This window comes from Canis lupus, chromosome 2 (genome assembly GCF_048164855.1).
Source record: "Canis lupus baileyi chromosome 2, mCanLup2.hap1, whole genome shotgun sequence".
Taxonomy (NCBI): Eukaryota; Metazoa; Chordata; class Mammalia; order Carnivora; family Canidae; genus Canis; species Canis lupus.
In genome coordinates, this window is record NC_132839.1 from 42927535 (window position 1) to 42953526 (window position 25992).

General features: G+C 37.8%; 1 protein-coding gene and 1 long non-coding RNA gene across 10 annotated transcripts in view; both read right to left on the reverse strand.

Moving 5' to 3' along the window:
* Positions 1-25992, reverse strand: part of LRRC28 (leucine rich repeat containing 28) — a 158939-nt gene that overhangs the window by 131759 nt on the left and 1188 nt on the right. For 4 of the 9 annotated variants that reach the window (XR_012017006.1, XM_072797197.1, XM_072797253.1 and 1 more), the window contains exons 2-3: positions 22774-23001; positions 4447-4487 (exon numbers count right to left, since the gene is read on the reverse strand). Coding sequence is in view for 7 of the 9 variants with exons in the window: in XM_072797197.1 (XP_072653298.1) it covers positions 4447-4487; positions 22774-22941 (209 nt within the window). In the remaining 2 variants the exon portion in view is untranslated. Of the gene's footprint in view, positions 1-4446; positions 4488-22773; positions 23002-25696; positions 25815-25992 lie in introns of all 9 variants that reach the window. The other 5 variants (XR_012017007.1, XM_072797261.1, XM_072797233.1 and 2 more) reach the window with 3 other exon arrangements.
* LOC140616609 (uncharacterized) lies at positions 15446-18193 on the reverse strand. Its single transcript, XR_012017014.1, has 3 exons — positions 16911-18193; positions 16303-16402; positions 15446-15617 (listed from the first exon to the last, which is right to left on the reverse strand). It is a non-coding gene; the product is annotated as an uncharacterized lncRNA (long non-coding RNA).

Sequence of the window (25992 nt, forward strand, 5' to 3'; positions counted from 1 at the left end):
ATGAACTTGAAGAAAGCTCAATAAAAATAGTCTAATGTAAAATGCAGAGAGAAGGAGTGCCTTGGTGGCTCAGTTGGTTAAGCATCTGTCTTCAGCTCAGGTCATATCACAGGGTCCTGGGATTGAGCCTCATGTGGGGCTCCTTGCTCAGCAGGGAGTCTGCTTCTCCCCTGCCCTTCCCCCACTCAGCTCCTGCTATATCTCAGTCTGAAATAAATAAAATCTTTGGGAAAAAAAAAGAGCAAAGAGAAAAAAGACTGAAGGAAATATGAACAGTGCCTTAGAGGATTGTAGTACATCATCATCAGATACAACATATGTGTAAATGGTGCCGAAGAAGGCAGAATAGTGTATAAAAAAATATTCAAAGAAATAATGGTTGAAAATGTATCATATTTGGGAAAAGACAAATTCAAGAAGCTCAGCAAAGTCCAACATAAATACAAACAAAATTATAGCAATGTACATCATAGTTAAATTTCTGAAAACCAAAAAAGAAAATCTTAAAAGTAGCCAGAGAAAAATGATATATTAATACATGTGGAAAAGTATTAAAATCCAAATTATATATAATATACATAATACAGAATTATATACTATTTATTCATTCATATTACATAACTTAGATTAGATATGAACATATATACTTATATATTATTATGTAACACATAATAAATATGTAATATTATATGTAATATATAATACATATGTTATATACAATTAACTACATATATATTACATAAAAATACTTTTAAAGGGCTCAAAGAAAAACACTTCAAGCCTGAATGCAACCACCATTGTATACATAATACAGTTTGGAGTATTATACTACAGTCTTCTTCATCTTCATCATTGTTTCACTGTTTTGCCTGAAGGCCTCAAGAATTTTTTTCTGAAAAAGGTTTTGAATAAATTCCACACCCATTACTAATGACAATTCTTGAGAAAGTAGGAATTAATGGTGTGTTAGGCAGCCTCCAAGACAGTCCCCACTATCTCTACTATCTGGCATTTAGGCCGTTGTGTAACAGCCTCCCCTTAAGTGTTGGGCTGGACCTACTGTCTTGTTTCTAACAAAATATAGCAAAGGTGATGGGATTAGATTAGAAAGAGACTAACCTGCATACCCTCTCTGGCTCTTCTTTTTTCTGTGAACTGATGGAAGCCAGCTGCCATGTTGTGCGTGACACCACAGAGAGGCCAACTGGCAAGGAACTAAGGGAGTCAGTCCCCTGGCCAACAACCAGCAAGGAACTGAGACCTTCAGACCAACAATTTAAGATTAACTGAATCCTGCCAACAACCACATGAGTAAACACAGAAGAGGATACTTCTTTAGTTGAGCCTTCAGGGAAAACAGCAGCCCTGGGCAACAATCTTTGATTGCATGCCTTGAAAGAGACATTGAGGCCAAGAATGCAGCTAAGCCAAGCCCAGATTCTAGACCTTCAGAAAATAGGAGACAGTAAGTGTTTTATTCTTTTAAGCACCCCTACCCACAGTTTAAACCACTACATTCTGGGGTAATTTGTTAAGCAGCAATAGATTATTGACACAAATGGATATTTACTTAACACAATAGAATACATATACATTAATCGTAAAGCCAGTGTTTTTCTTATGGGGCAATGCTGGAGGCATTCCTACTAAGGTCAGAAAGAAAACAAGGATGCCTATCATCTCTAGTACAATTTCACACTGTTCTGAAAGGACTAGCCAATGCAATCAGACTAGAGAAGATAATTAAAGGCATAAGGTTTAGAAAAAAAAAGGAATAACACTATCTGTATTTTCAGACAAGAGGGTATGCCTAAAAACCCTGAGGAATCAACCATAAAACTAACTCAAACAATAAGATTTCAGCAAGGCATCAGGGTATAAAGATAACACACGAAAACAAATGGTGTTCAAATATTAAAAGAATAATCACTTAAAGAGGTAACAGGTAAGAAAATTCATTTATAATAGCAAAGATTATATATTAAATGTTTAGGAATAAACATTAGAAATATTCAAATCCTATATGAATGAAACTATAAGGAACCTTTAAAAACAAAAAGACTTAAAATAATTTTAAGACTTCCTTCTTCTTGAAAATACATACTGATTATTTAGAGGTAAAAAACCATGATGTATGCAACACTCTCAAAAGCTTCAAAAAATACACACATATTGTGGAGGCCGAGAAAATTAAGGCCATTCCACTTTAAGTTCAGGGTTAGCACAAGTACAGCCATCCCAGGCCCCTGTGAATAAGAGCTGAAATTTACATTACTTCAGTTACAGGAGAAAAAAAAACAGCTTATAGCTTAACGTCCTAGAAAGCCCCATATTAGAATAAGAACAGAGCCCAAGCCAAGGGCAGGAAGCTCCATATTAGAATAAGAACAGAGCCCAAGCCAAGGGCAGGAAGCTCCATATTAGAATAAGAACAGAGCTCAATATCAAAATGTAAACAGAACTTGAGGAATTGCTCCACCCCTTCTGGAGGTCTCCTAGACCAGCCCTTAAAACTAAGCTGAAACCCACCTCGGGGTCCAAGTCCCTGCTCTGCTGTGTCGGGTATACTTGGACCCAAGCTCGAGCTTGTAAATAAACCCTCGTGTGTTTGCATCGGTGTCAGCTCCTTGTTGGTTTCTCGGATTCACAATCTTGGGCACAACAATATATATATACACATATATAAAGTGAATGAGATTGAGGTGCCTGGGTGGCTCAGTCAGTTAAGCATCTGCCTTTGGCTCAAGTGATGATCCCATGGTCCTAGGATCAAGCTCCATATCAGGCTCCCTGCTCAGGAGGGAGCCTGCTTCTCCCTCTGCCCCTCCCCCTGCTCATGTTTTCTCTTCCTCTCTCAAACAAATAAATGATATCTTTAAAAGAAAAATAAAGAGAATGAAATTAAAAACTTGATAAAGCAAATGAGGTAGAAAATCAAAGATGTTTAAACTGATTCTAATCAAGGGGAAAAAATCAGAGAAATCTGGACACTAAAGACATTAAGTTGGGGAGAGATTGGGATAATTTAAATAGGCAATGTATATTAGATGATATTACTGAATTCATATTACTTTTTTTCTTGTTGTTAGAGAGAGCATAAGCAGGGGGAGGGGCAGCAGGAGAGGGAGAGAGAGAATCTTAAGCAAACTCCACATCTGGCAAGGAGCCCTACTAGGGGCTCAATATCATGACCCTGAGTTCACAACCTGAGCCAACCCAAGAGTTGGATGCTTAACGGACTAAGCCACCCAGGCGCCCCAGAATATTACTTTTAATGTGTGATAATATAAGTACATGCAAAATTGCTTTTATTCTTAGTAGATACATACTGTTATATTTAGGGGTGAAGTATCATAATATCTGAAATTTGTGTGTGTGTGTATGTGTCTACATGCATGTGAGAGGACTGGAAAGGGAAGGAGGGAGGGAAAGGATAGGAGACAGAAAGAGAAATAAAATGTGGCAAAACATTAACTGGTTAAATTAGGTGAAGCATATATGGAAGTTCATTGTACTATGCTCTCAATTTTTCTGTTAGTTTGAAATTTTTCAAAATAAAAGGATGGAGGGAGGGGAAGAAATGACAGACTCCCAGCTTAAAGATGGAGGTCTAGAGTTAGTTTTCCTTCCTTTACTTTTTGAAAATCATGCCAAATAATAAAGAACAAGAAACAGCAATGAAAACACCTCCTTCAACAAAAATAGGAGGGAGCTGGAAAGAAAGGAAAGAGAATATTCTAAATATCTTCCTTATAGGTAAATCAACAGATACTTAAAGTTGATGCACTAAAAAACAAAGGTGTAGGGATGCCTGGGTGGCTCAGTGGTTGTCTGCCTTTGGCTCAGGGCATGATCCCAGGGTCCCAGGATCGAGTCCCACATCGGGCTTCCTGCGTGGAGCCTGCTTCTCCCTTTGCCTATGTCTTTGGGCCTCTCTCTCTCTATCTTTCATGAATAAATAAATAAAATCTTTAAAAACAACAACAAAAAAAGGTGTGAACATATTATTTAGCATTATGGAAGTAATTGTCAAAAGAACTAAAGAACAAAAGAGATATGGAGGACACAGGGAAGTAGGCTTTTAGTCTATATTTTAAATCATTAACACTGTTAGATATTTATATCAAGTAACACATGGAGTAGTGGTAACAGCAAAAAACTTTCTCAATTACACTGTCCAGAAGGACTTTGTAACCAAGAAAAAAAAATATCTTTCATAGTTTTAAAAAGTTCATCTCTACTACCTTAAGGTAAGACATTTAAAACACAAATTTAAATGGTAAAATACTTTAAAATACTACTGACTTAGCAGAACTACCTACATGAACATGACGACCACGATACCAAAAAATAATAAATACATTAAAATTGTATATCCTATTATTTCAAATAACTTAAAATTATTTTCATTCTTGTTTTTTTAAAAAGTTGAATAAACAGACTCACAGTTCCACAAGGTTTGGAAGCTTCTGAGCAAGGTTTTCTGGCTGAAAATTAAAAACTCAGAATTAAATTTTATTTTTGAAATAGGTATAAACATTTCTAATGAGCTTAAACACAAAGGACTATTTCTGGGGGGAGGAGTGTAAATCTGGAGAAGGTAATGCAAACATAATAAAGCAGTAGGTCTGGGTTTTATGATTATATAGCTCATACTACAATTTAAACCTATAAATTTGAACACCTAAAATTAATGTCTCTCAGAGAAACCAGAAGCCCTGTATTCCACCAGAGTCCTGGGAGAAATTAAACTGTTCTTAACAGACAACACACAGGGAAGAATGCCAACTGACAATGAAGCCAGATATTAGAGTGACACCAGCAAGGAACAACAAGGATCACTGGCAACCACCAGAAGTAAAGAGAAAGGAATAGAGTCTCTCCCTCAGAGCCCCAAAAAGGAACCAACTCTGCCCACACCTCAATTTCAGACTTCCGGCCCCCAGAATTGTAAGAGAATAAATCTCTCTTGTTTTAAGCCACCTAGCCTGTGTAATTTGTTATAGCACCCAAGAAAACTAACATTCACCCCCACCTCCTTGCCTCCAAACTCCCAAATTGTGTGCCTCTTAAAAAAAATAAGGGAAATCCCCAGGTGCCAGAAACCAAGACCTACTTAAACTCAGGGTAACCAGAGTAAGCTGGGGCTCATGATCCAGGGAAGTGGCAGATCTTGGCCACCAGGTCCTGAGGGGTATGCTGTGGCAGTTAGGGAAAAGGCCATTGGGAAGACAGATTGGGATGAATCTAGGTGCCTTACACAGAGGCAAAGTTTTGGAGGGAATGGCCCTTCCATGAAAAGATCAGAAATTCCACTCACAGAAAGCCAGCCTGTCTGTCTCTGTCTCTCTCTCTCTCACACAAATACACACACACTTACGCACACATGCGCCCAGTTCAAATTTACATAACACAAAGACAGGGGTTGTTGAGACTAAATGAACACCTACACTCAAACATACTGTAGAGTGGGCTAGCTAGCAATAACAAAGAATCAGGAATAGTTTTTTTAAGAAGTAGTTAGGTGTGGCTGGAGTCCTGAAAGACAAACATAAATTTTCAGAGGTTGCTGTGGGGCAGGGAGGAAGAGTGCCACTGGTTTGCTTTCTAGGCACAAGAAGCAACATATGCAAATTTGAGACAGGGAGGTATGTTTGGGAAACTGCAAATACAATCTCTTCTGCTGTAACTCCCTAACAGTCCTCCTGAACAGATCTTACATTTTCAAAAATCCTGTTATAAAAACAATTGTGTAGGGAACCCTGGGTGGTTCAGTCAGTTAAGCATCCAACTCTTGATTTCGGCTCAGGTTGTGATCTCAGGGTCGTGAGATCCAGCCTCACATAGGACTCAGTAGGCATGGAGCCTGCTTAAGGTTCTTGCTCTCTCCCTCTGTCTCCCTCTGCCCCTCCCTCCTCTAAAAAAATCATGTTAATAGAAAAACAAAAGTGAAGACTAGAAAGTTTTCTGTTTGTAACAAAGCCGTTTTTCACACATAAACTTAGTAACAATGATTACCATTAAGGAAAGGACTAGGGTTGCTATTCCCCATCTACTTTAGTATTTGAATATTTAACAGTAAGCATGTGCATGTTATGTCTCACATAATTTTAAAAATTACATTAAAAATGTGGTACTCACAGCATAAACTCCTACATAATTGAGTAATCAATCATTATTTATCCAATTTGGGTTTTAAACACTCAGTTTGATTATGTCTGGGCCATAGGGTACAAAGGTCTATGATGATTTTGTAGAAAGTGGTGTGGAACAGATCGTTAGAGCTTATCTTACACTATGGGAAAACTTTTTACAAAAAAATTCTGAATACAGGGGCACCTGGGTGGCTCAGTGGTTGAGCCTTTGACTCATGTTGTGATCTCAGGGTCCTGGGATCGAGTTCCGCATCGGGCTCCCTGTGGGGAGCCTGCTTCTCCCTCTGCCTGTTTCTGCCTCTCTCCGTGTCTCTCATGAATAAATAAATAAAATCTTTAAAAAAAATTCTGAACACAATAAAAATGCAATGGTTTATTTTAAACAAGGAAATGACATTACTAATTTCAGTTGGCATACTGATATTTTTTTTTAGCAACAGCATCCAAAGTTGCTTATATATACATATATCTCCTTTTATGACAGTCAAATACTGAATACAAATATTCACTATTTGGCTGAATACTGAAGACAATGAAGCATTTATTGATACTCATTTTTTAAAAGATTTTATTTATTTATTTGATAGAAAGAGAGAGAGAGAGAAAGCACTAGCAGGGGAACAGCAGAGGGAGAAGCAGGCTCCCCGTTGAGCAGGGAGTCCAATGAGGGACTCCATCTCAGGATCATGACCTGAGCCAAAGGCAGATGCTTAACCAACTGAGCCACCCAGGCATCCCAAATATTCATTTTTTAATAAAATCACTTGTATTCAGTTTTCAAATGGTGATTCTTAAAAAAAGAAAACACACATTTTGAAATCAATCTATGCAATGAGATTCTTCAGGACAAGTCTCTCCTCAGATGTTACTCTTAGATCTGTCCAAAATCTCAAAATGTTTTAGTACTGGTATCTCCTCTATTAAGGAGAATATGCACTTCCATTTATGGGCATACATACAAAACTTTTTAGGCAAACTATTTGCCAGCTAGGGATAGGGTAACGTAGAGGGGGAGTAGCAGTAAGAGGCTATTTAATACAACAGCTGTTCCCTGAAAAGGAAAGACTTATCCAGAGAAAAACCTCCTCTGTTTTATCTGTGACAATCAGTATCACATCTGGCTGACTCACAGGACCTGTGGTCATTCCTTCCAGATGTCTATTTGGTGCCATCAAACAGTATTCTAATCTTCTCATGAGAACTTACTTAGCTCTTTCCAGTATACAGCTTCACACACAATTAAGCACTGAGTGTTTCTCCTGCTAATGGTGCAGTTACTCTATATAACAGAGTAGATACATTGTGTTTTTATTTAAAAATAAGCAAGCTGACCATAAGAAAACTGCAGTTCATTAGGATACTGGGTGGGGAAAAAAAAACCAAACCCTTATTAGTACCTCCCCCAAAAACCTTGACAAATAGGCACCCCATTGCATGAGCTGTGGCTGACACCTACTGGTAAGCATCACTGAATTACTTCCTCCTAAACTAGTTAAAAATTGTTTTCTAAACTAAGCCCAAATTCTCTTCATTAAATCCCACATTATACTCAGCCAAATAATTTTTCTGTACAAATAATGTAAAAGTATACTTGAGCAAGCACAGTTAAACATAAAATTTACCTCTATTTTTGAATCAATGATGTTTTACTATACTGTTTGAAGGAAAACCGTCCTTAAATGGGAACATTTTTAAATTGTGTATTTTGGAACCAACACTTCAAATATGTTGCGAACACTACATTCAGTGATGTTCTCTGATGAACACCATACACTACCTACTTCTCTTTCTTCTTCTTCTAGGCGACTGGTAGGATTACTTTGACTTACTTTGGTCAATGAAATTATGTTGAAGTGGTAGCCTTAAAGAGTCTGAGCTTGAGCTATAAGAACTAAAATATACTTAATTCATGACTTTGAAAGTTGCCACAAAAACTAGAAAGCTTAATGAGTTATTGAGCTGGTGTATGAATGAAATGTTTTGTTTTCCTTCAGGATCAAATCTTAATTAACTTTTTTAAATTAAAAACAAAATTTTAAAGTGAAATACAAAAAGTTATATATAATTCATATAGTTCCTAGTGACAGAACTGTATGATAGAAACTTTGTCAGCCTTCATCCCTGACTGTGGACATCATCAACCAGAGTCCCCAAGCAATATGAGTCATGCAGTGTGAGTAAAAGAAATAGTTGTGCTGTTAAAAACCACTAGGATTCAGGGTTCAGCAAAAACCTGCTCCATCCTGATCTCTAAAAACACATTAAAGAAGTCATGAATTAAATGTATTTTGCTTCTAATAGCATTTATAAAAAGTCAAATGAAGCTGGAACTCTATCTCTATATACATAAACTAATTAAAAGTAGATTAGTGACTTATAACTGCTAAAACCATAAAACTCATAGAAAAAAATATAGGGGTAAATCTTTATCATTGTGGATTTGGCAATGGAATCACAGATAGGATACCAAAAGCATGAGGAACAATAGATAAAATGGACTTCATAAAAATTAAAAACTTTTGTGCATCAAAGGGTCTTACAAAAACGTGAATTACAAGAAAGTGAAGACAGCATTTAAAATGGGAGAAAATATATATGAATCATGTATCTGCTCAAGGTCTAGCATCCAGGATATATAAATAACTTTTACCAAAAAAAGCCCCAAATAACCCAATTTGAAAATGGGCAATGATGTGAGTATTCTCTAAATATAAGCAAATGACAAACAAGCACATGAAAAGACACTCAACATCATTATCATTAGGAAAATGCAAATCCAAACTACAATGAGGTATCATCTTACACCTCCTCACTTCACACCCACTGTTGTAATAATATTTTAAAAACCGGAAAATAACAAGTGTTGGTGAAGAGATGAAATCTAGAACCGTTGTACCTTGCTGGTAGAATTGTTCAGCAGTTCCCCAAAAAGTTAGAGTCATCATATGACACCATTCCACATCCAGGTATATACCCAAAATAATTAAAATATAAATGTACACCACATATTCATAGCTGCACTGTTCACAATACCAAAAAGGTAAAAAAGAGCCCAGTGTCCATCAATGGATGAATGGGTAAATAAACTGTGGCATGCACATACAATGAGATCTTACTGAGCCATAAAAAGTAATGAAGAGCTGATCAATACACTACAACTTGGATGAACTCTGAGAACTTTACTAAGTGGGAGGAAGCCAGACGAAAGGTCACATACTGAATAATCCCATTTATATGAACTATCCAAAATAGACAAATCCATAAAGACAGAACACAGTATGATGGTGACCAGGGCAGGGGTGTGGTAGGGAATGGGGAGAAACTGCTTAATGGGTAAGGCGTTTTACTTTGGATGGAAATATTTGGAACTAGACAGGGGCAGTAGTTGTACAACACTGCGAAGATACTAAATACTACTGAATTGTTCATTCTGAAATGGTTCATTTTACATTAAGTGAATTTCATCTCAAAAATTACTACTATTATTTTTAAAGATTTTTATTTATCTGAGAGAGAGGGAGCACAAGCGGGGTAGGGGCAGAGGGAGAGGGAGAAGCAGACGACCTACTAAGCAGGGAGCCAGAGAGATGCAGGACTCTATCCCAGGACCCCAAGATCATGACCTGAGCCAAGGTCAGATACTTAACCACCTGAGCCACTCAGGTGTCCCTTTATAATTTTTCAATTAAAATAAAGTTAATGAAGTTTTGGTATTGAGGGGGAAAAGGAACCTCACTTATAATCACAACATTACTCAACAAACTTTTTTTTTTTTTAAGATTTTATTTATTTATTCATGAGACACACAGAGAGAAAGAGGCAGAGACACAGGCAGAGGGAGAAGCAGGCTCTATACAGAGAACCTGATGTGGGACTTGATCCCAGGTCTCCAGGGTCACGCTCTGGGCTGAAGGTGGGGCTAAACTGCTGAGCCACCCGGGCTGCTCACTCAGTGAACTTTCTAGTTGGATCAGTAATTTGATGTCACTGCTTCTGAGCAAGTATATCAGTGTGAGTCAAATGTTATGTGTTTATGTGGGAACAACAAAGGTAGACCTCTTTTGCTGCCCACAACATAGCCCGTTCCTCCTCCTGTATTTCTCTTCCTTTTAATATTTATCATAGAGCAGTATTCCTCCACAGAGTCAGACACTAACCAGAAGACTTACAGGAACAGAGAGCTAACCAGCACATCCTTTCATCTTCTGCAGTACTATAAAGACTTTCCAGAGTCCTGCTACCATTTGCTCCCTATTGTCCTTTACCATTTACCCATTTGTCTTTTGCTTAACTCCCTGTTAATTACTCATTTTCCTCTTTTTAAATTTCTCTCCAGATAAACTTTAAGTGGCCCAAAACAAACACTTGTCCTATTTCCTTGGTGTTTCCTGGAGACAGAAAAACACAGTAGGGTTCTCAATACCTGCAATGACCAACAACACATCTCTGGTGGTGAAGTTAATTTCTTCTTAAATGAGTGGCACAAAGAAATGCTATTACCTATGGTTTTCATTTGACTTACTCTACAAAGCATTATACACTTTTCAGGGAGAAAATGGGATATACAGGAAGAAAGGAGGTGCTAGAGAGAAAAAGGGACAAGGAAAAATGTGTTTGAGAGCATTAATAGCTCACTAACCCCTCTTGCTAAAAGACGACCACTCCTATCAAGTGCAATCACTGATAGATCAAGTACCACACTGTAAGTTTACATATGTTTTGTAAGCTAACACTGACATCTTGTTTCCCAGGGGGGAAAAAAATGTGACCATGCTGTGCAAATAATGGGTAATCTATTCATAAGCAATAAAAAAAAGATAATCCAAAACCTATGTCAGGGTTTTATGGGAAAATGCTGATTTTGCTTATTTGGAAATATGAGCCTAACATCTTTCATTCTTTGTGTCCAAAAGAAAAGCAATGAAAAGTCTGTGCAAATATTCAAATTTCTTGGAGTTTCTCCTCCAAAGTAATCAGCCCAGTACTTCGTGTCCTGAGTTCAATAAAACAAAAATCCATTGGAAATTCACAGAATGCTTGAATATAAAGCATTACAATTATTATAATTAACAAAGCCACTTCAAAAGGGAAAGGGGAAAAATGAGGTAAAGAAAATTTTGCAAACGTGCAGACAAGTTCTTTTGTTTTTGTAGTTGTCTTTGAGGTGCCTAAAAAGAACGCTGAAACAATTTTTCTTCACTGCTTTGCACTACAAATATCTATCACCACTACAGTTGCATTTTGACTTTTTTGACAAAAATGATAAAAATTACATTACTGTTTTTCAGGTTTTTACTTAAATTCCAGGTAGTTCACATATACTGTAATTTTTTTCTGATTTTTTAAAAGATTTTTATTTATTTATTCATGAGAGGCAGAGATATAGGCAGAAGGAGTAGCAGGCAGACTCCCTGCGGTGGGGAGCTCAATGCAGGACTTGATCCCAGGACCATCACCTGAGCCAAAGGCAGATGCTCAACCACTGAGCCACCCAGGCATCTCAATGTACACTGTAATATTAGTTTCAGGTACAGAATTTAGTGATTCATCATTTCCATATAACACCCCGTCCTCATCACAAGTGCCCTCCTTAATCCCCATCACCTATTTAGACCATCTCCCTACCCATCTCCCCTCCAGCAACCCTCAGTTTGTTCTCTGTAGTTAAGAGTCTGTTTTCTGCTTTGCCTCTTTTTTCCCATGTTCATCTGTTTTCTTAAATTCCACGTATGAGTGAAATCATATGGTACCTGTCTTTCTCTGACTTAACTTCGCTTAACAAAATACACTCTAGCTCCATCCATTTCATTGCAAATGGGAAGATTTCATCCTTTCTGATGGCTGAGTAATATTCCATTGTGTGTATATGTATGTGTGTCTGTTATGTGTATACACACATCTTCTTTATCCATTCATTAGTCAACAGACATTTGGGCATTATTGATTTTAATGTGTTCTTTTTCCCAAACCAATAGAACTTTCTGCAATGATAGAAATATCCCCTATCTTACCCTGACATGGTGGCTACCAAGCATTTAAAAAGTAGTTATAATCACTAACGAATTAATATTACTTCATTACAATTGAGCATTTATAGAGGCTAAAGTTATGTTCTTAAAAAAAAAACAACAAGAATATATTAACTATTTGCAAAACTGCCAAAATGTAGAAACTGAAGACCATTATTTTTTACTTAGCAAACACCCCTACAGAAAATATGCTAAAAAAAATTAAAACTGTACATTCAGTATATTTACAAAACTAAAGTGTGCATTTGGATTGTGATAAAAATTTAATTACCAAGGAAAACATTTTTTAAAAGAAGAAAAACAAAAATTACTGACATGACTCTTGAAGTATTAATCTCAACAATATTTGTTTAAAAATGTAAGTTAAATAAATATCATAAACAAGGGTTGAAAGTTAGAGAATCGTTTGCTCCTACTTTCTATTTTTTTTAAAAAACCTATTTAATATGCATCCAATAAGTATTTTATGAATGGAATGCTCAAAGCAACAGGAAAGTACACATACCAAAAAGATTAAACATTTACTCCCATAAAACCAAATGAAACATTAAAAATTACACATAGCATGAATAATTCTGTTAGGATTATGACATAATTTTTTATTGGGGGAGCACAGCTCAAGCTCAATGTATAATATTTCAAATGTCTCACTTATATATGTATTTATTGACTGATTTGATGGGGCTAACATTTAGAAACTGGTACCTCATTTTCAATGCACAGGTGTGCATTGTAATGAACGCTTGAAAATGAATTTCAACTTGTGGAAACACATACATAGCAATGGCTTTTGAGCCTTCAACTTGCAAACAGAACCTTTCCAGTGCACAAGGATATATAGTCTGGTATAAGGGAAAGAACTCTATGCCTGCCACCTCTTCCTAAACCCTCCCTTCCTAACTCCCAAGGCAGAAACTATGAGTCACATAGAGTAGGCTAAATCATGCTCCCTATATTTTAAGAAAGTATAGAATGATACATTTCAAAACCATTTATATCAAGAAGAAGAGTAACACAGTGAACCTCAGAGGTACACTTCACAGAAGTTAACTAGGAAAACTCACTTAACATGGAAATACCTCATTGCTCTGCCATGGTTAAATGGAGTTAAAATTTAACTACATGATGCTAGACTAGAAATGGGTCATCAATTAATACCTGCAGGATGAAAATGAAAGACTACATGACCAATTAGGAGACCTGGTATTTGCTCTAACTGGCCGTAAAAAGTGACTTTGGACCTACCCACTAACCTTTTCTAAGCTTACTTTCCTCAAGAAGAAGAGCTATCTAAATTATCTATAAAGCCCCAACTAGCTTTGAAATTCTATGATCTAGCTTTGAAATTCTATGAACTTAAACAGAATTAAGTTATAGGTCAGACATTCATTTTCCAAACTATTTCAAATACTTTGGTAGCTATTTGACAGGAACTGTCAATTAACCAGAAACAATGAAGGGGAAAAATGATGAAATCTGAAAATCCAGTATGAAAAGCAGTTTTTGGTTTATAACAAAACTCGTACTCTTCAAGTATATGTATTACGTATATGTATTACTGAGATAGGATATATTTGTAATGAATGTCCTGCAGGACAGTATCATATATACACATCAGGATTAATACAAAAACAGAGCATTTGAATGCTTTACCACTTGACATGACTATTTCCACACATTCAATTTAAGAAACAATTAAGATGCAGAGCACCTAGATGGCTCAGTCGGTTAAGCATCTGACTCTTGATTTCTGCTGAGGTCATGATTTCAGGGTTGTGAGATCAAGCCACATATCTCTGGGCTCAGTGGGGAGTCTGCTTGAGATTCTCTCTCTTGCCCTCTGCCCCTCCCCTGCTCTCTCTCTCTCTCTCTCTCAAATAAGTAAATCTAAAAACAAACAAAAACAAAGATAGTTTTAAGTAGAACTAACTCAAGGACAGAGCAACTGCAGTGATTATGGAGGCTCTGTATTCTAACAGTGGTTGAAGCTGGAAGGGCCCAACAAATTACAGAAAAACAAGAAGCCCCTCCTTATTTGGAATTCAAAGTGAATCAAACAAAAACAAAACTTAATTCCCTCTCCCACATTCTTCTGCCTCACTTGATGGCAGGATGCTCTTTTACCACTTTCTGTCTGCTTTCCCTTCAGGGTATTCTTATGTTCATTTAATCCAGATCCTATTTTTTCCAAATTCCAAAGGGGGTGGAGGGCACAGTTATGTAACTTTCCCAGACTTCGACCCCTTTCACCCTTAACCCAGCCACCCGTTGTAGGAGCCATCAATGTCAACAGCATAAGGACGGGCATCACCATCCTACCATCCTTATATCCATCAAAATATCTAGACTCACTGATTAATACAACTTGAGAGCCAGCTAACATCTGAGTGGTACTATATTCAAAAATCTCATTTGAGGTGGTTTTTTTTTTTTTTTAAGATTTTATGTATTTTAAGATTTTATGTATTCATTTGAGGGGGGAGAGGGAGAGAGAGAATGTGCACAAGTAGGGGGAGAGACAGAGGCAGAAGCAGCAGCAGACCCCCTGCTGAGTGGGGAGCCCCCCCTCAGGGCTCAATCCCAGGACTCTCGGATAATGACCTGAGCCAAAGGCAGACACTCAACTGACTGAGCCACCCAGACACCCCCAATGATCTTATTTTAATTGTTTTTTAATTGTAAAAATATGTAGTGAAAAATATATAAAATATAAACCAAACTTAATAGAACCTTTCCTTCTACATACTTCCAGCTCCTACCCCCATTCTCTTGCCTGCCCCCATCCACAGCTACAATCACTATTAAGTTTGATCTATGCCCTTTTTAATGCCTTAGCTTATTGCCTATAAAATAGGGATAATAGTGCCTACCTCACAGGATTGTCTTGAGGATTAATTAACTTAATACACGTAAATTAAGACAGCATCTGGAACTTACTAAAGACTCAAATGATGTAAGATGCTGTCATATTTTAACAAATCCCATATTGATGAACATTTAGGTTTTCACAATTTTTCATTATATCCAATGCTGTGATAAACAAACTGGCTTGCTTGACTTTTTTCAATTATATAAATTCTTATAAGTGAAAAATGCTGATTCAAACACATACTTATGCAAAATGTTGTCAGATGTGGTCAAACCACACACCAAAAATATTCAGCAAGTCCCCTCCAACTGATAGTATGTGAGAGCATTTTCTTATTGTCTTCCACATCAAGTATCTTCAACACTAGATATTAGTCTTTGCCAATCTAATAGGTTAAAGATGATCAATGTTTTACCTTACATTGGAAGTTAAACATCTTTTTTGTGTTTCTCTCATGATTTGCTTGCCTGTTTATATTTATCGGGAAGGTCAAGAATGCTTTCTTCTGTGTCAACAGGAAAGGAACCACTTCTTGCCTTACACGCTGTTCTAATTCAGAATGTTCTAAAATGAACAGAACTTTTCTTCCCTCCAATCCCAGCAGCATATCACTGTTAAGTTTTCTCCTATTGCATAGATTAATTACTCAATCAAGATCCATCTGCTGGGGCAGCCCAGATGGCTCAGCGGTTTAGCACCGCCTTCAGCCCAGGGCCTGATCCTGGAGACCCAGGATTGAGTCCCACGTCAGGCTCCCTGCATGGAGCCTGCTTCTCCCTCTGCCTGTCTCTGCCTCTCTCTCTCTGTGTCTATCATGAGTAAATAAATAAAATCTTAAAAAAAAAAAATCCATCGGCTGTCATTGCTTATACATAAGCCAAACTCCCCTCTTTCATTAAAAGATGTCTCTTTCTTGTCCTTTCATATTTATAAATAAAATTGGCAACTGATGAGAGCTCCATTAGTATTTGGGTAGGTCATTCTTTCATGTCCCCATGAAAATCTCCTGTTCTTCTCATTAAGAGAAGTTGACAGGTCCATTAAGTGATTTTGCTTTCAAGTTGAGATTTCTTTTTTTCCCCAAGTCTCTTTTATTTTATAAATAAAAAAACTGAGGTCCAAAGAGGTTAAGCACATAGGACCCAGGGGTCTATTATCTCCTAACGTCAGGTTTTGCTCCCAAACACTGAAACACCCCCTTTCTGAGGCTATAGTCCTCAAATGTTTCCACTGCTAATTCCCTACCTACCTTCCAGGAACTTCCAAGTTAGGAGTCAGAACTGGTGATTGCAGCTTCCAAGCCATAGTTTCTCTCCAACTCTTACGCTCCAGCTTTTCTGGTGGGGGAACTGAGGGGGGGATAGGGGTAGTCTTCACCTCAGCCTCCTTCATCCTGCACACCATACCTGGCCTTTGCCTGAAACTTCTCCACATATTAAGTTTCTCTCCACAACCACATGTTCCATGCCCCTAGCTCACTCAGGCATACATGATACATGTTTGTGGATCCTTTGGTCCCTCTATTCTGTTTATTCACTCCTTTCTTTCTTTGCCTGCCCTCCAGCTCATGTTCCATATCCCATCATCTGTGTCCCCAGTCACTCCTGCCAAGTTCCTGAACCTCCTTAGTCCATCTGCACTTGGGTTGTATCCACCTGAAAACAATCTAAGCCTGCAGGAATGCAACAGTGCACCTTCTTCATACCCCAGACAGGTGGGTACTGCTGGAGAAAATCCCCCAAGTAAGCAGATGGCTCCACCGTGAGCCTAGCAACCGACAGCTAGCTAATGCCAACGATCCTACTATCTTTCTCTAGCCAAACTGCCATGTGATTCTTTACAACAATCATTTCAAACCTGCGTTCTCTACAAATCTTCACTCCCCAGGCAGTTGGCCTTGCCAGATAGAATGTAGAATTTTCATGTCAGCTGTGCTAAATTAGTGGCTCTCAATTCTACTCTGTGGTTTCCTAAACAATCCATACAGTTCCTTAGAAGGGAAGACCGTATGGATTAAACAAGATTCTCGCCTATCCCATCCCTTAAATAAGAATAATTTCAGTGTACCTATTTTACTTAGTGAATTTTCTGAATAAATGTTTCTGCTAAAAGGAGTTTGAAAACATTTACTAGATATTACATATCCCACCCACGTCGGGGTTGGTTTAGAGAACATCAATATGCAAAGCAAACAAAAGGAGAGCTTTTCTGGTGGAAGTGGAGACATACTACTGCTCAGTCTCCCCATAATTCTCTACCTCGACCCTACTTAGGAACTATCAGGCTCTGAAGAACACATTTAAAAAACCACTGCTCTAGGCAAAATAGGCACCTAGACTTGTCCCCTGAACTTTTTGCCTTTGAGTCACAGTTCATACTTTCCCTTTAGCTTGAGATGTCAACAAATGAAAATTCCAGGAGAATTCCATAAGACTTTGTTCCAAGTCAGTGCCTTGAAGAGTATAGAGTATACAGTAAGTACTCAATAAATACATGTTGAATGAATACTGTTCCTCCTAAACTCCTGCCAATGTCATTCTTCAGTGTGAATGTAAACAGCACCTTCTTCAAAAACTCTTCTACAATCCTGCTACATAGAATTAGATTTTGTGTTCTACAAATGTTGGGCATTGGGCCAGGCATAGAGATACAAAATTTAAGACAAAGTCCCTTTCCTCAAAGGCTCTCAGTCTGGAACCTTTATGCCTGTATTGATAGTCCTTATATTAATCTACTTTATATTCATTTATTTATTCATTCAACAGTCATGTGAATATGTATCACCTGACAAACACAGAACCTATATCTCCTATTCTCCTATTTATCCTCTAACTCAGCCACAAAGGTGAGATTTCACAATTCTTGAACTGCATTTAAAATAGCCATAGACAAATTCTTTAAAAACATTTTCTAAGATGAGTGTTAGGAGCCAAAATTATGTTTCCTAATACTACTTATTCACCTATTAATTGCATAACTGAATTCCTATATAAATTGATTCATGCTTTTAAAAGTTTTAAGATTTCCCAGTTATACAAATAAGTGGTAATACTGTATAATGAAATACAGTTGACCTTTGAACAACATAGGTTTATAAAACATGGGTCTACTAATACATGAATTTTTTTCAATAAATACAGTACAACACTGTATTTTCTATTAAGTTTGTTTGTTTATTTGAGAGAGAGAGAGAGAGCATGCACCAGTTCCCACATGTGGGGTTGGGGAGGGAAGGGCAGAGGAAGAGGAAGAAGAGAATCCCAAGCAGATTCCCTGCTGATCCCAGAGCCCACAGGGCTCAATCTCGCAATGCTGAGGTCATGACCTAAGTTAAAATCAAGAGTCAGATGCTCAACCAACTGAGCCACTCAGGCACCCCCTTATGATTTTCTTAATAACACTTTTTTTTTTTTTAAGATTTTATTTATTCATGAAAGACACAAAGAGAGAGGCAGAGACATAGGCAGAGGGAGAAGCAGACCTCCTGTGGGGAGCCCAATGCGGAATTTGATCCCAGGACCCTGGGATCACACCCTGAGCTGCAGGCAGACACTCAGCCACTGAGCCACCCAGGTGCCCCAATAACATTTTCTTTTCTCTAGCTTACATTATTATAGTAACAGTACATAATACATATTACATGCAAAATATGTGTTAACTGTTTAAGTTATCAGGAAGGCTTCTGGTCAACAGTAGGCTATATTGGAGTCAAAAGTTACACATGGGGATCCCTGGGTGGCGCAGCGGTTTGGCGCCTGCCTTTGGCCCAGGGCGCGATCCTGGAGACCCAGGATCGAATCCCACGTCGGGCTCCCTGCATGGAGCCTGCTTCTCCCTCTGCCTATGTCTCTGCCTCTCTCTCTTTCTCTGTGTGACTATCATAAATAAATAAACATTTAAAAAAAAAAAAAAGTTACACATGGATTTTCAACTGAGCAAGGGGTCAGCACCCCTAACCCTGGCATTGTTCAAGGATCTGATGGTACTGATAAAAGTACTTTAAGATGGGGTGCCTGGGTGGTGCAATTGGTTATGTGTTGGACTCTTGGTTTTGGCTCAGGTCATGGTCTCGGGTTGTGAGATCAAGTCCTGCATTGGGCTCACGCTAAGCACAGAGTCTGCTTCAGACTCTCTCTCCCTCTCACTCTGCTCCTTTCACGTATGTGCTTTTTCTCTCTCTCTAAAATAAATAATCTTTAAAGAAAAAGAACCTTAAAATGTAAAATGTGCCTACCCATTGATCCATTAATCCTACTTTTAAGATTCACTCCTAAACACAAACACACATGCACATACAAAGATGTGTACATATCTCTTGCCCTAGAGGTTAGTGGAATGAGAATACCAGGAAGTAGAAAGAGAAATTGGCAAATAAGTATGTGTAGTATGATTCTATTTTGTTGTTTAAGAAGGAGATAAAGTATATAATTACATAAATAAAAGCAAAGCAGTAGGACCTACCCAAACTATTAACACTGATTATTCCACAGTATAAAACTGGATGAAGAGACAGCTACCTTCCAATGTTCCTCTATGTTCACTGATATTAGGGCATGTATCATTTTGTATTTAAAATATGAAAAGTTTATTCTTTTAAATGTATAAAAAGAGCTTTTACTGTATTTTAGTTTTAATACAGGCATTCCCCAAATTCTGAGCATTTAACATACAATCATCCTGCAAAACATATACCACGGCCATACCAAGAAAAAAAAAGGAAGAAGGGCAGAGGTGGTGCATTAGTGACTTCTCTTCTCACAGAAAGGTTTCATACTGTACAGGGTGGGGAAAGAAGGAGGGGCGGATCCCTGGGTGGCTCAGGGGTTTAGAGCCTGCCTTTGGCCCAGGATGTGGTCCTGGAGCCCCGGAATCAAGTCCCACATTGGGCTTCCTTCATGGGGCCTGCTTCTCCTTCTGCCTGTGTCTGACTCTCTCTCTGTGTCTCTCATGAATAAATAAATAAAATCTTTAAAAAAGAAAAAAAAGGGAGAGGGGAATACTAAGGAGAAATGATGTAAACAGATAAAACAATGTTAATTAAAAAATAATAAAACAAGGTTAATTAAAAAAATAAAACAATGTGAAAATGGAAATTATTTTTTTTTAAACTTTTATTTATTTATGATAGTCACAGAGAGAGAGAGAGAGAGAGGCAGAGACACAGGCAGAGAGAAGCAGGCTCCATGCACCGGGAGCCCGATGTGGGATTCGATCCCAGGTCTCCAGGATCACGCCCTGGGCCAAAGGCAGGTGCTAAACCGCTGCGCCACCCAGGGATCCCTGAAAATGGAAATTATTGACAAGAATTCCAAGCTTCCTTAAAAAAAAAAAAGGTCAAAACCCATAATGCATTAACACACCATCAGGGATCCCTGGGTGGCGCAGCAGTTTGGCGCCTGCCTTTGGCCCAGGGCGCGATCCTGGAGACCCAGGATCGAATCCCACATCAGGCTCCCGGTGCATGGAGCCTGCTTCTCCCTCTGCCTGTGTCTCTGCCTCTCTCTCTCTCTATGTATGACTATCATAAATAAATAATAATAAAAAAAAAATGTTTATTAAAAAAAAAAAAGACACCATCGGTTTCCAATAACGTGTTTTTGCCCCTCCCCTTTAGACAGCATTGTAGTTGCAAGTCAAATTCCATATATTTAATCCTCTTTAGGAAATATACTTATATCAATAACACAAACAAACATTCTAAAAGCCTGAAGTCACTAGTTAGAGCACCCTAGGATAAGTACTACTTCATCTGCTTTCAAAACCTGTGTGGTAAGCCATTCCCAGACTATACTGGATATGTTAGCTGTCTTATGTCAGTCCTGAGAGGGAAGGGGAGGCCACTATGTTTCCTACCACCCTGATATCTGTACAACACTCTAAAATTTAAAAGCTCTTTGATACACATGAATCAAATGTTCTAGCTCATTAAAAAGCATTCAAATAAAACACATACAGCTATCATTATAAACATATGCAACAATTTAATCTTTGAACAAAAAGATGGCAAACCATGAACTTGAAATGGATGCTTATGAGCTATTATGAATGCTGGTTATAAATGTAGAACAGATACCTAAATATTTTCATTAATTGAAAACTGCAGCTGAGAAACTGCCACAAATCCAAAAACTCACTGTTAACTTTCATAAATGAAAGCTGATTTCTTTGAGCAAACTCTCGGTGGACTTTGACTAATAATTAAGACATAATTCACCCACAACTTTTCATTTGTACATCAATAACATACATGGGAAAATCTGGGCTATCATCCTTGACAAATCATTTCTCACAACACTTGGAAAATACAGTTTCACCTCATGCAATTATGATTTTGCAAAAAGGATTAATATAACTGTATTACTAAAGTTTAAGATAGTTGAAGTTTTAAAACTGAAAAATCTACTTTAAAAAAATCTAACTAGGCACTCAAAATAACATATATGCCAACATGCCGAACACAAAAAATGAAAGATGTATTTCCATGTACTGTCAGAAACAGCAAAGATAAACAAATTTAATGCTCTCTACTCATCAGAGGTAATTTAGACAGATTGAATAAAACTTTTCCAGGAAAACACTCCATTTAAATGAAGCCAGTAAGGCATACTTTCAGATATTTAGGATAGACCAATATAGAGAAGGGATTGAAAAATAGGTCTGTTCACAACAAGATATCATAAAACAAGTAAAAATAAGAATTCGAATGTAAGACTCAAATGAAATCAAGTGATAATCAGAAAAGGCCACATAAAGGACATCCATTTAAAACAGAGACCAAATTTCACAATGTGAGTGGGAATAGAAGCCAGAGTAGGACATCCTCTTGAAAAAATTTTAACCCTATACATAATAAAAATGTAAGGCTATAGTAATAACTGTGCACTTATTCTCACAACATAAAGAGTGAATTAAATGTTGCTTTTGTGGCAAAAATTCTTCCAATAAACTGGATGATAGCCCAATTTAACATCATTTGATTTTTCACAGTGTAACCATAAAGGTTTTTTTGTTTGGGAGGGTTTGTTATGCTCTTCTTCCCAAAAAAAGAAAGGCTACATCAAGCTTCCCAAATGCCTGTCTTAATATTTTAATCTTCAAATCATCTTTTTAAACGCCTCTAACTCAGGTCAACTTTGTTGGCCTTTCTCTTTACTTTTTTTTTTTTTTTTTTTTTTTTTTTTTTTTTTATTTATTTATGATAGTCACAGAGAGAGAGAGAGAGAGAGAGGGGCAGAGACACAGGCAGAGGGAGAAGCAGGCTCCATGCACTGGGAGCCCGACGTGGGATTCGATCCAGGGTCTCCAGGATCGCGCCCTGGGCCAAAGGCAGGCACCAAACCACTGCGCCACCCAGGGATCCCTTCTCTTTACTTTTTAACTTGTCCATTGGATATGGTTAACATCCAGAAATCCTCTTGGAAGTTTATCACACAAAGACAGCAGAGACAGATGCATGGGCTAAGTGAAGAGGGGTTTTGGAAGAGACTACTTGTAGGAGTGGTACATTTTGTGAATATTTTGCTTTCCTATACAACCCTTCCTTCAACCTCATCCTGCAGGGACTTGGATAATGAATCCTCCCTGTACTTGCATTTTTATTACCTGTTTATATAAGAAGAAGGGATATGCATCTTAGTCTGCATATCTTAGATTTTGTAAAATATATATTGGTCAGGCCCAGATTCTAAATGATTTTTTTAAATGCAATATAATACTGTACCAAGGTTGTAAGGGAGTTCCTTTTCATATAGAGCCTCTCCAAGTACTGTAGTCCCTCATCTTTCAGTAACTCCAATGGAAAATGGTGCAGATTCCTATAATTTAAGAACAAATTCTTGTGCTTTTCCAGCTTTGCCACAGAGATCGTCTTACAGAGTTCAGATGCCATGACTGAACATATCCCATCAGGCACACTGCAGCACTACATCTTGTCAAAATTGGTCCATTTCTAAAGAGAAAAAGAAATTGAATAATTAAGATACTGTTCATCAGCATTGCCAAATAAACCACTTAGCACACATGACTATTTGCAGACACCAAAAAAAGAATTACACATTCAATCTCTGTATTTGTTTCTTTCCTAACAACTAAATTTATCACACATATATAGGAGATTAAAATGAGCAACTATTGGGAATCCCTGGGTGGCTCAGTGGTTTGGCGCCTGCCTCCGGCCCAGGGCGTGATCCTGGAGTCCCGAGATCGAACATCCGGCTCCCTGCGTGGAGCCTGCTTCTCCCTCGGCCTGTGTCTCTGCCTCTCTCTCTCTCTGTGTGTCTCTCATGAATAAATAAATAAATAAATCTAAAAAAAAAAAAAGCTACTTTTTATTAAAAATGCCCTCACTATTTAAGCTTACTTAGCACTTAGCAGCAACAGTCCCAAATGAAAAAAAAAAAAAAATAGTTCTTCAACTTCAAACAGGAATGTCTAACAGAAAGAAACCAGTTTCATAACCTGCAACCAAAGATAGCTGAAAAATCAGATACAGCAAACCCATTTCCTTCTTGAACTACCCCATTTTATGTTCAGCTTAAGGGATTTCAAAAATATTGATAAATACATACAAAATAGATCACTGACAGCTTCGTTTTCTTTATTTCTTACTATCTTTAGAATATTGTCCTATATTCTAATTTTTTTTATCTCTTTATTTTCTTTCTTCTTAGCTTTGAGGATTATCAGAAGTAATAAAGAATCATGTCCAGGACGATATGGTTTTATTATCTCAATGAAAGAAGAAATACTGTGCTAGGAAATAAGAACCTTGTGTTATTTTATTACTATCTTTCCAAGCCTCAGTTGCCTAATATAAAAAATGGAGACAGCAATTTATTGGTACAGACCAGAACCCAGAACAGATTAAATTCCCTTCTACCTCTGAAAGTGACAGGGTAGGAAGAGAAATAACATTTGCCATCTTATCAACAAGGAACAGAGCAAAAACAAATTTCATTCACAATCACTTAACATAAGAAGAAACAAACTCAGAGCTTCAGTAATTTGTCCAAGGTCAAACAGCTCATAAAGGCTAAAAGCAAAGATTTTTTCCCCATCTTGGGGTAGAGATGAGGCTGTTCCATGTATTTTAAAACCTGGGTTTTCTACATACACAGACTCACAGGTCTCTATATAATACTAAGGAAATGTGAAAACACTAAAAAGTTGAGCTTTGTTCAAAGACTACATTTTCCTGGGCATCCTTTCTCAAACTCCCCAATAGAAAGTATCTTTCAAAGAAAAATTTTTTTAAGAAAAACTATCTTCCCCTGGGAATTAACACTAAGTTAGTGCAAAACATAGTAACATAAGCTTTCGAAAGCAGTTTTGTAACTTTCTTGGTAATTTTCCATTATTCAAAATTCCAACTCCTAGCTAATAAAAAGGCACTTGCCATTTTATTTAAAAGGACAGGGGATCCCTGGGTGGCGCAGCGGTTTGGCACCTGCCTTTGGCCCAGGGCGCGATCCTGGAGACCCGGGATCGAGTCCCACATCGGGCTACTGGTGCATGGAGCCTGCTTCTCCCTCTGCCTGGTGTCTCTGCCTCTCTCTCTCTCTGTGACTATCATAAATAAATAAAAATTTAAAAAAATTAAAAAAAAAATAAAAGGACAGACAACATGGAATAGTCAATAATATCCCCAACGCAACATGAGAATTCAAAATTTTCCCATTCTGATCCTACTTACACACCTAATTTATAAGACATATGTGACTTGAACAACATACTCAATCTTTCTATATTTTAATTCTCTCATGTCTAGAACAAGGAGAACTAAACTAGAAATAATACCCATGATACTGCATGGGAAGAGGTTTCCTGGATTATTATTCACTGAAGTAGTGAATTGGAAGCAGGTTAGATGTCTCACCAGTGCCTTCAATTTAATATATTTTGATTTTCATCACCAATCTGAATTTTCCCTAGTGTTTCTCATCTCAATTAACAGCACACACCTCTATCCACCTAGCTGTGTAAGCCGGAAAGCTGGAAGTCATGAAGGATTCCATCCTGTCCTTCACCTGCCCTGTCCAATTTAGCTTAACACCGGTGGTTTCCATCTCCAAAATACATCTCAAATCCATCCACATCTCTCCACCGGCCAAAACCAAAAGCCACTGTCATCTCCTGCCTGGCCATCTGTACTACTGGTCTCCCTGTGCCCACTCTGGTCACTTTCTAATACATTAATCATTTTAGCAGTGAGCCTTTAAAATGTAAATCCCATTGTTTCCCTCTCTTGGGTAAACTCACTCCCCAGCGCACACATATCAACTAAATACAGCCTTGAAAAGCTTTTTTAGAAAATCAGACTCTTATCAGGCACCAAGGGCTCCTCACAATCTAGCCCCATTTGCTTCTCCATTCTCCAGCCTTATCTGGCAGCACCCTCCCTGGCTTCTCACCAAGCTCCTGGGCTTTTCTAGTCCTTTCTGTCTAGTCTCTTTCAAGATCCAAACTTCACACCACTTGCTACTCTCCACTTACCTTGAAAGCACTGTCCCATCAGCCTTCAAGTTTCAAAGTAAAAATCACTTCCCGATCCAAAACTATTCTCCTGTTATTCATTCAGAGAAGCCCCCCCCCCACTTTTATATATGACTCCTTGCAATCTGTAATCTAAGTATTTATTGGTGTACCTGTCTATGATCAATGTAGCCAAGGGACTGCAAGCTCCTGAGGGCAGAGATCTTGTTTTCCTCACTCTTGCACGCCTGTCCATGCACAGTATCTAACACAAGGCAGGCCCTCAAACAGCTGATGAGAGGATGAAAGTAGGACAGGTAAGACGCAAGGTAGATTTTTTTCACTCTGTAATCTATGGTCATCTTGTAGATACTATATCCCAAGAGCTTGCTATGTGCCATAAAGATCCCTAATCCGTAAGACTCTGCACTGCAAAAGACATTATTTAGCCTGTATTATAGATTAAAAA